The sequence below is a fragment of the Cynoglossus semilaevis genome, chromosome 1 (genome assembly GCF_000523025.1).
Source record: "Cynoglossus semilaevis isolate Cse_v1.0 chromosome 1, Cse_v1.0, whole genome shotgun sequence".
NCBI lineage: Eukaryota > Metazoa > Chordata > Actinopteri > Pleuronectiformes > Cynoglossidae > Cynoglossus > Cynoglossus semilaevis.
Window position 1 is genome coordinate 11,450,537 of NC_024307.1, and position 9,901 is coordinate 11,460,437.

Below are 9,901 nucleotides of genomic sequence, written 5' to 3' on the forward strand. Positions count from 1 at the left end.
TATGAGAAACATGCAGGAAAAGATAAATGTTTGGAAAATAATTTTAGAAAAAACTTTCTTAAAAGATTTTTAGTTTTTGACCAAAAATTACACAAGAAATTCACATTTTGACATAAAACTTTATACAAAACTATTTCTAAAAATGTTCTCTTAAAATTTATTAGACTTTGACCAGAAATAACATGAAACGTTAATAGAATAAAATTTATAAAAATAATATTTAAACATTTTCACGATCAGACCACAAGGATTTAAAAGCCACAGATTTAAAGCCACAGTTTTACCGAAAATTTCCAGAAATACATTTAAAAAAAAAAAAAGAGAAACATGCAGAAAAGATAAAACTTTAATTCCTTTTTTCCTAAAAAGTTTCATCAAAAATTTTCACCATCAGACCACAACACGCAAAATTAGGATTTAATGAAAAATTCCAAAAATATTTTTTTTCCCAAAAAATTCTCAAAATGCTCTAATTTGATAAGAAAAAAAGATTACATTTTGAATTTTTTTCTCAAAAACTTTCATCAAAATTTTTCACCTGACCTCATGACATGCGAAATTAGGATTTTACCAAGAAATGTCTCAAGATGCTGTAGTTTGATGAGAAGCATGCAGAAAAGATACAATTTAGAATTTTTTTTTTTCGAAACATTTCCATCACAATTTTTCACCCTTTGATAATGACACGTGAAATTAGGATTTTACTGAGAAATTTGAAAAAAGAAATCTAAAAAATGTATTAAAATGCTCTAATTTTATGAGAAACATGCAGAAAAGATACAATTTAGAAAATCCATCCATCCATTTTCATCCACTTATCCGTTACCGAGTCGCGGGGGCAGCAGTCGCCACCCAAATCACATTGCACCGTACCAGCCCCCCTAAACCTTCCTGTGGGTGGTGAGTCCACTGGAAGGTACCAACCGCCCTAACCGGGAACTTGCCCAGGAGGTGAACCCTGGGGTTCCACATCAAAGACAGAGACATTGCTTCTGGGCCAAAGCAAACATGATTTAGAAAATACTTTTTGCAAAAATTTTCATGAACATTTTTCAACATCTGACTACCATGACATTTAATTTAGGATTTTGCTAAAAAATTCCAAAACATTTTTTTTCTAAAAACTTTTCAAAATGCTCTAATTTGATGAGAAACATGCAGAAAAGATAAAAATTTCTTAAAATACTTTTTGCAAAATGTATCATGAAAATTTTTCAACATGACAACCACATGTGAAATTAGTGACTGGAGCTGTAATGTTTATCATTCAATCATTACAGGAGCGGCGCACTTTTGTCCACTGTAATATATTAAATTGGAAAAATGACAAAAAAATTGATGTTTTTCTTACAGGTGAAGATCTCAGAGGATCATCTGAGGCGGTGTGTCGCACACCTCGGGGCTTTAGTGATGGAGAGAGAGCGCCGCAGCTTCCTGCTTTACTCGCAATTCTATGAACAAATCCTGCAGCAGAACCAAAAGCTACTGTACCAGAGAGAACAGGTCAGGGTGTGGTTCATCTCTACAGCAGAAAATGAAGATTAAACAAATTAGCAATGTCAAGGACAGACAACAACGTTTTTGTTTTTTTTTGTTTCCCAAAATTGTCTGACTTGTTGTCTGATGCTTTTTCCCCCAGCGTTACTAATCATACTGTATGAACTTAAATATCTCTGTGTTAGCCTAAGTGTATCCATAAACATTTAAATCAATAGTAGAAAACAACAAACATTTACTACAATGCAGATAAATAAATATATCAGCTTTACTTTCCCCCTTTGTTTTGTGCTCAGGATTTAAAAGCCACAGATGTAAAAAAACAGAAAAGGAATCGTCTGCAAGAGGTGAGTGAAACAAACATACTAATGAATAAAGATGGACAAAACTTTTAAAAAATCACATTCATTTTAGAAGAAAAAAACCTTTGTTCCTTGTGTCCCTGTATTTTGTTGTTGTTTTTCCACAGGTCTCGGGCTCGTGCCGTCACATGATGCTGGAGATCTCAGCTCTGCAGGCTCGAGTCGCTCACCTGGAAGATGAGAAACACTCTCTGGAAGAGAAACTGTGCCTCAAATTTAAAGAACATTACGACCATGTGGTTCGACAACTGGTCTCCACCTGTGTCCAGCTGAAGGTGAGAGGTTCCTCCCTGAACCTTTGTGCTTGGTTGGACCTGGCAAAGTGATTTATATTTATATTTTTACCATCTCTATTTTATAATCACTGTGATCCAGGCCAAACTAGACGAGCATCCCCTGCAGATGGAGCAGGACGTCTCTGTGCTGGTCAACACCGTCAGAGGAGAAGGAGTGGAGAGACTCGTGCAGATCAAGAACAAGTACGACTGCACCAAAGACAACTGGGATCTCACAGTCACACAGTTAAAGGTACTGGAGACACAAGAGGACACAAGATGTTGGTTTAGTGTGTTGAAGAAAATGATTTGATCTTGTGTATGAATGTGTGTGTGTGTGTGTGTTAGAAGGTTGAGCTTCACGATCTGAGCCTGGAGAACAGTCAGCTGACGTCTCTGCTCTGTAAACTGAAGGCTCTGAGTCGATGGAAGCAGACGGTGGACCAGGAGAAACTTCACAGACAGCTGCTCCAGACTCAGCAGGTGAGGAGAGGAAAAGTGAAATTTTATTTCTTATTTTCCCTTTGATGTTTATTTGCACCGTGTGTGATTCCTGACCTGTGAGTTTTTCTTGGCCGTCGTTTCTTGCGTGACTTTTCTTGGCAAAAAGCCATAATGAGAAGTTGAGCTGGTGTTTATCTGTGGTCTTCAGAGGGAGATTAGCAGTCGCTCCGATGCCCTCAGAGTGAAGATGGTGGCGGAGGAGGAGGTGCTTCTCCTCCAGGAGGAGCTGGACGCTGTTCGTCAGATGCTGAGCTCCTGTCAGGCCGAGTGCAGCCGAACCAAGAAGCTGCTCAGCAAGAAGGTAGAAATCAATGTCAGAACATCTTTGTTCACTCTAAATCTGAATGAAGGTGTGAATGAAGGTGTGAACGGACCTGTGATTCCTGAAAAACACAAAAAATACTTTAGGAAATGTGTCCTGACTTTTGAGTTTCCTGGCTGTAGAAAAAGTCAAAAGTTAAATCAGAATGATGAGCTGCTCACATTGATTTTTATTTACCTCCTAATTCACTGTCACTTTTACAGAGCGAGGAGCTCCAGATGGCCAGACATCAGTCCGCAAAGGAGGCTCGCAGCAGGCAGGAGCTGGACACCTACAGAGCAAAGAGTCTGGAGCAGATGAGAGTAGATGTAGAGGACAGAGACAGACAGCTGAGGGCGCTCTCTGAGCAGCTGGACAGAGGCAGTAAGATGAGCCAGTTCCAGAGACAACGCAGTGCCAAGAAGATAAGACAGGTCTGTGATCTGTGTTAGAGCCTCAGCTGTTCATTGAAATGCCTGAAGATGGTGCTAGACAATGGAGGACAGGAAAGCAGGGAGTCAGGAAGCTCTAAACAATTTGTCACAACAATAACAATAGTTATTTTTCTACATATCCTCTGATTAGGTCAAATCTTCTTGGTGTTTCTATCAGAGAAGAATTTTTTGAAATGACATTTGTATGCTTACACATTTTCTTCAATCCAAACATACATTCATAATTTCCTGAGTGCAGGTGAAGGGCCAGTTGCACCAGGAGCGCAGTCTCAAACAAGAAGCCTTCCAGCAGGTAGAGAAGCTGCAGAACCAGGTGGTGGACATGGAGGAAACGTTCTCCAGAAACAGCTCTGCTGCAGGTGCACATTCACCACAACTGACATTGACTGACTTCAAAGAGTTGATGTTTCCACATGTTAACAGTTTAGTCAATGTTTTGTGATTGTGTTTCAGTGCAGAGCAGGAGTGGTTACAGACTGTCAGCCAGCAGATGGAGCTGTAGTAGAAGTCCTTCTGCAAGTAATGGACACAATCTTTGACAAATACTGCATACGTTTGTTTAAGAAAAGTTTGACTGATCACTGATTGTCCTTATGAACTTCTACAAGTTTAACTTTTATTTTTAAGCAAACTCTTAGTTACCTTTTAATTTAACCTTTAATTTTATTGCTATTTTTCAGCTAAGTTGTTAGGATTTGTTAAGACACTTTTGGTTAGCTCATGCTATATTTAGGCTAATGTTTAGTTGTTTTATTTGCTTCATTTTGCTAACTTTTTTAAATCTATTTTTGCAATGTTTCAATTGACAAACTAATAAACTACTGACAATATGAGCAATTTAGATTTTTTCATTAAAACCATTAAATACAGAAATATCAAATTATAATATGATCTCCATGACATTGACTATTAACTTTTTTTTTCTTTTAGACATTTTACATTGGTGTTTCTATAGTTACCTATTTAATCTCGAGGAATATAATTTTAAACATATATTTGATGAGCACTTGGTATGACTGTTAATTGTGTTACTGTACTGTTCTGTCTCAGGCCTGCAGAGACTCAGTCAGCAGCTCAGAAGTCTAACTTCAGATTCTACCACACTTCTGGACCCGGCCTCAGAACGTAGACACCTAAGAGCAGCAACAGACCAGAGTCGGTCCAACACCAGAATCGACCGACAAAGAGCAGTAAGTCCATTTGTCTAGAGTAGTCTAACACTAACCAAACAATATATGATGGCTAAAAGATAGCCCAAAATTATATATATATATATATATATATATAATTTTGGGCTATCTTTTAGCCATCATATATTGTTTGGTTAGTGTTAGACTACTCTAGACAAATGGACTTACTGCTCTTTGTCGGTCGATTCTGGTGTTGGACCGACTCTGGTCTGTTGCTGCTCTTAGGTGTCTACGTTCTGAGGCCGGGTCCAGAAGTGTGGTAGAATCTGAAGTTAGACTTCTGAGCTGCTGACTGAGTCTCTGCAGGCCTGAGACAGAACAGTACAGTAACACAATTAACAGTCATACCAAGTGCTCATCAAATATATGTTTAAAATTATATTCCTCGAGATTAAATAGGTAACTATAGAAACACCAATGTAAAATGTCTAAAAGAAAAAAAAAGTTAATAGTCAATGTCATGGAGATCATATTATAAGGAACCGTCTCAGCTGCACGTTCTGACGCCACAGAGGTTGTTACCTGAGCTGTAAAGGACACAAAAAAAAAGAAAAATCACTCACACACACACACACACACACTCACATATACACACACTCACATATACACACACTCAGTGCTGCTGTGGTTTCACTGTTGTCTGGTGTGTGTGAGTGAAGCCTGATATCAAAGTCCTGGACAATAAAACCTCAGTTTGATTATCTATTGTTTTCACTGAGTTGTATGAGATGATCTGAGAAGACGAGTTGTAAAATGGAAACAATAAAAATAAAAATAACAATTGTTAATAACTGTTTTCAAGTTCTACTTTTATTCAACTAAGTTGATGTAGTAGATTAAGAACCAAGAAGAGTTGATTTCTAAATACTTCATCTGGTTAAAAGCATCTCAATAACTATTCAGTGATTGATTTGGCGTGAACAATTGACGCACCTTAAAACTGAACTTTTTTTTTTATATGAAAACACAAAAAATGCCCATTAAAAATAACATCAGTTACACTTGGCCTTGAACCAGTGTTTTTTTACTGTCACCAAAGACGACTAAGAACTCCACTGTTGGGTTTTTACAATAGGTTTGTATATCTAAAGTTTAAAAAAAAACAGACCAGATATTTCTCTTTTCCTTAGTGACTTAGTGATACTTTATAACAACTGATATGTTTTGGCATATATTTATTAAATTTGTCAGTTTTTTGTTAAATTGTTTTTTTTTTTTTAAAGACAGAAATCCACTCTCCATGTTGAGACGCTGCCTTTTGTAACATTTATTTTCTTAAAAAAAAAAAAACTCAACTCTTTCAGTCAAACCTTAGTGAGTGGGTAAAACTGTTTTGTGCTGAACACACTCAGATATAAAATCTGTTCAGGTCCATGTCTCAGAGTCTGGTCCACACTCAGCTCTCCTGCTGGAGACCAGTGGTACACAGATAGGACACAGTTCCTGCCTGGATCTGAAAGGTCTGTCCCTGGATGTGGTGGCTGGAGATCTGCTCACTGGTCTGGCTGATGGAAATGGGCTGGCTGCTCTGGCTGCTGATGTGAATGGCCTGGCCGTGCTGCTGCACGGGCTGATGCATCACCTGCAGCTGCTGAGCAGGGCCGTGCTGCGACTGCAGCTGCTCCATGGCCTCTTTGCTCAGAGTGATGAGGTGCATCTGCTCCGGCTGCTGCGTCACCTGTCCCTCCAGCATGCCGATGTTCTGGATCTGAGTCGCGTGGTGGTCCACCACGGCGCCCTGAGCGACCAGAGCCACGTTCTGCATGTGCCCCGAAGCCTGGGTGAGGAGGGTGAGTCTGGACTGGCCTGGCTCGGCTGTGTCGCCCTCTGAGGTGATGATGCTGATGTCCTGTTCGTGCACAAAGTTGATGTTGTTGACCACCAGCTGGATCTCCTGCTCGGAGCTGGATGGCAGCTGGTACGGCTGAAGCTGCAGGATGTTCCGCTCCTCTTCCTCCACCTCCTCCTGAGGCTCTGCTGCTGACATCACCACTGCTGTGTCTGAGGCAGACTCCGCTGACTGCACTCGCTCCTTGCCGTGTGATTTGGTGTGAGTTCTCAGATTGTCCAGACGAGTGAATGTAAGGTTGCAGGTGGAGCAGGTGAAGGGTTTGTTCCCTGAGTGAGAGGAGACGTGTCGTCTCCTGGCGCTGGGGTCCGAGAAGGACTTGTTGCAGAGGCTGCAGGCGTACGGCTTCTCACCTCTGTACAGGTGAAAACACACAACCGTGGTTTGAGCTACGCAGCAGTTTTTCAATTTTTCATGAAAATGACTGAAGAAGAATGCACACAGTTTCTGACCTGTGAATTCGTATGTGAGTCTGCAGCGTGCTCTTGGCTGTAAAACACTTTCCACAAATCTCACAGGTAAAAGGCTTCTCTCCTGATAATACAGTGAGAAATTTTAGACTTCCAACGTTAGTTTTGGTCTCAATTCACCAGTTTTTTTAGAACCTCATCGAAATTTCACCTGTGTGAGTTCTCAGATGTTTTCTCAGCTGAGCTTTGTCAGGAAACTTGTGATGACACTCTGCACATTCTGGGAATGATTTTCCTAAAAAGAAAAAAAAAATTTTTAAATATTAAATTTTTTTTTCGGGCTAAGCAGTGAAAACAGAACCTGAGTATCACCTGTGTGAACCCTGTAATGACAGTTGAGTTGTTTCTTCTGTGTGAAAGTCCTTCCACATTTGTCACATCCAAAAGACCTCTCTTCTGTGTGGTGCAATTTAAAACATCAGCAAAAATCAACAGACTTTAACAATTCAAATCTTGAACATCAATTCAATAATTCCATTTCCATCTGTGTGACCCTCGTCAGCTCTTACCATTGTGCAGGTTCATGTGTTCCTGTAGTGAGTGTTTGGTGCAGAGGGCTTTGGAGCAGATGGTGCAGACGAACGGTTTCTCTCCCGTGTGCTTGCGCTGGTGAACCAGCAGTATGTAATTCTGGCTAAAACTCTTCCCACACACTTGGCAGCGGAAAGGTTTCTCTCCTGTGGGAATCAGTGCAGAATATAGTGAGGCGTACGTCCATGATGGGATTTGAGCCAATCCCAGCAGTCTCAGCCAGTGATCATCCTTCACTGGTCAGCTGTCCCGGCCCACGCCCACCTTCTCTCAATGACTGCTGGGATTGACTCCAGCCCAGCTAATCTGAAAAGTATCATGGAGTAAAAGATGAATGAAGGCTACAGATCCGTCGATCTTAGCTCTGGGCTGTGATTACCTGTATGTGTCCTTTTGTGGATTATTAAAAAGAGGTGATTTTTAAACACTTTGCCACAGTCCTCACATCTTGCTTCTGTGTTTGGATATTTTCTTTTCCTGCCTTTTTTCCCCGGCTCTTTGCTCACCGCTGTGTCCTGGTCCACTTGGTAATTCAGGTATTTTACTGGAGGCCTGACTTTGCGTTTGCTCTGTCGACCCAGATGGACTTCTGGATCAACATCAGTGTCAGTTTTACAGTTGCCTTCTTTTTGGTTATTGTCCATATTGTCCAAGTGTGAACTTTTTGCCTCCTGCTCCGTTACTGCCACAATTTTCTTTGGTCGTCCTTTTTTGCGTTTGGACAGATGAGGATCCTCAGGTCTGTCTACACATCTTGTGTCGTCTTCAACCTCTTTTGCACCAGCTGTCAGTTCAGTGAGCACTTTCACAAGGTCTTTCACTTCCACCAGATGAGCTGCGGCCAGGAGTTGCTCTGTGGTGTTCTCCTCCAGGGACACGTGAGCACTGTAGATGAACTCCAGCACTGTGGAGAACATCTCAGCTGCCATGCCGTCCAGTCTGAAGGTAGACTGACCGATACCATCCTGTGATGTGAACATGAGGGAGAAGTACTCACTGCTTGCTGCCAGCAGAACTTTGTGAGCTCTGAAATGAACGTCCTCCACGACCAGAGTGACGTCACACAGCAGGTCCCTTCCCCTTAGTTTGTGAAATTTACTCAGGATGCTCAGTCTATGGGAGTCTGAATGAACAGCTACCAGTGAAGATGTTCTGGCCGAGGTTTCCTGAGACATCTTCTCTTCTACAACACCACCCTCTGCTCTTTGGGGGGGAAAAAATAGAAAAATTAATAAATAATATCTTTGCAAGTGAATTTTGTTGACCATATTTTAACATTATATTGAAAATAAAGTTAAATATGTGCCGAAGAGTTTCCTTTTAAATATTTCCCATTATTGTTCATGAATGAAAGCATCGTAGTTTAATAGTCAAACTTAATACTATACTGCACATGTCATATGCCTTGTTTTAGCGTTATGTGTACACTAGCCATTAGGGTAAACGGCTGTAAGTTCACTCCATGTCAGCTAAATTACCTAGCTAATTTAATATGTGTAATTATTCATATGGAGTAATTGTTGGCATCGCGTGTGGACTTTTTTAATACTACTGCAAAACGACGTACGGTACGTCGTTACCGTAACAACCGGTACGACGTACTGCTGCTGTAAATAAGTCGATCCCTCACTTTTTAAAAGCTATTTCTTTTTAATTACACTTTCTGGAAAATTGTTAAAATATTTATTTATAATATTACAATTATTTGTACTGTGTACCATATTTGAAGACGATAGAGCGTTATACTGTAAACAGAGCGGTAATAGAAGCAATGCGAATGCTAGCAAACACGCTAGTTTTGCAATGTTGTAAGGAACGTATATGCTGTGACCTACGATAGGCAAATTAGAGACAGGCAGACATAATTTTTAACTAACGTGAATGAAAACGAATCACCACTGTCACTGACAGGACCAGCTTAGTACTCTAACCGCTGTGTATTTTCTAACAGTGAGCTTTTAGGACCTTACCTTCGCTACGTTCTCTCAACAGAGGGCAAGAACATTCTATCGCGAGATGTAAGATATTACACGAGATGCCCTTTACCTGATCTACCAAAGCACTGTTGAGTTGAAAAGCGGCTGCTTTGGCTGAAACCCATCTCCCCACGTCTTTATAAATCTGTTTTAAAAATTTGTCCACATTGTTTAACAGCTGTGATATTAAAACATGCACCATGTCGTTTTTTATGTTTGTCTAATGTCAATGTAGTGACTAGAATAACGCAAAAGGGCGGTCTGTGGCGTCTGTGTAGAACCGGTAAAATCGGAGGGCTTTCATGTTTGCCGAGATACTTCGCTGCACCGTCAAAAAGAAGGTTCTAAAGGTGATTGTTTGTATATTTTAATCGACTACACTGCACTGTCGCTGGGGTTACTTGAAAGATTATTTTGTGTTATTTTTATTTTTATTATACTGCCTACATGTTTACGTTGGAGTATATATCCAATATATATATATATATATA

General features: G+C 40.3%; 3 protein-coding genes across 7 annotated transcripts in view; 2 read left to right on the forward strand and 1 right to left on the reverse strand.

The window, feature by feature from the left end:
* The first annotated feature begins 1,285 nt into the window (after positions 1-1,285).
* On the forward strand, positions 1,286-5,133 carry LOC103379423 (coiled-coil domain-containing protein 162-like). Its single transcript, XM_008310973.3, has 11 exons — positions 1,286-1,503; positions 1,794-1,844; positions 1,967-2,134; positions 2,235-2,387; positions 2,483-2,617; positions 2,787-2,939; positions 3,164-3,373; positions 3,633-3,753; positions 3,848-3,913; positions 4,445-4,584; positions 5,064-5,133. The coding sequence occupies exons 1-11, from the start codon at positions 1,324-1,326 to the stop codon at positions 5,115-5,117; spliced, it is 1,431 nt and encodes a 476-aa protein (XP_008309195.1). The 5' UTR covers positions 1,286-1,323; the 3' UTR covers positions 5,118-5,133.
* Positions 5,134-5,378: 245 nt separating this feature from the next.
* zbtb24 (zinc finger and BTB domain containing 24) overlaps positions 5,379-9,901 on the reverse strand; it is a 5,282-nt gene continuing 759 nt past the window's right edge. The window contains exons 1-7 of one of the 5 annotated variants that reach the window (XM_025054549.1): positions 9,405-9,749; positions 7,814-8,632; positions 7,413-7,580; positions 7,216-7,299; positions 7,055-7,138; positions 6,886-6,967; positions 5,379-6,788 (exon numbers count right to left, since the gene is read on the reverse strand). In XM_025054549.1, the coding sequence (XP_024910317.1) occupies positions 5,981-6,788; positions 6,886-6,967; positions 7,055-7,138; positions 7,216-7,299; positions 7,413-7,580; positions 7,814-8,632; positions 9,405-9,612 (2,253 nt within the window). In that variant the 5' untranslated portion in view covers positions 9,613-9,749 and the 3' untranslated portion in view covers positions 5,379-5,980. Of the gene's footprint in view, positions 6,789-6,885; positions 6,968-7,054; positions 7,139-7,215; positions 7,300-7,412; positions 7,581-7,813; positions 8,638-9,269; positions 9,294-9,404; positions 9,750-9,901 lie in introns of those variants that run through there. The other 4 variants (XM_008310981.3, XM_025054553.1, XM_025054558.1 and 1 more) reach the window with 4 other exon arrangements.
* ddo (D-aspartate oxidase) overlaps positions 9,612-9,901 on the forward strand; it is a 3,337-nt gene continuing 3,047 nt past the window's right edge. Inside the window, exon 1 of the mRNA XM_008310990.3 lies at positions 9,612-9,760. The gene's annotated coding sequence lies outside the window, so the exon portion shown is untranslated. The remainder of the gene's footprint in view (positions 9,761-9,901) is intronic.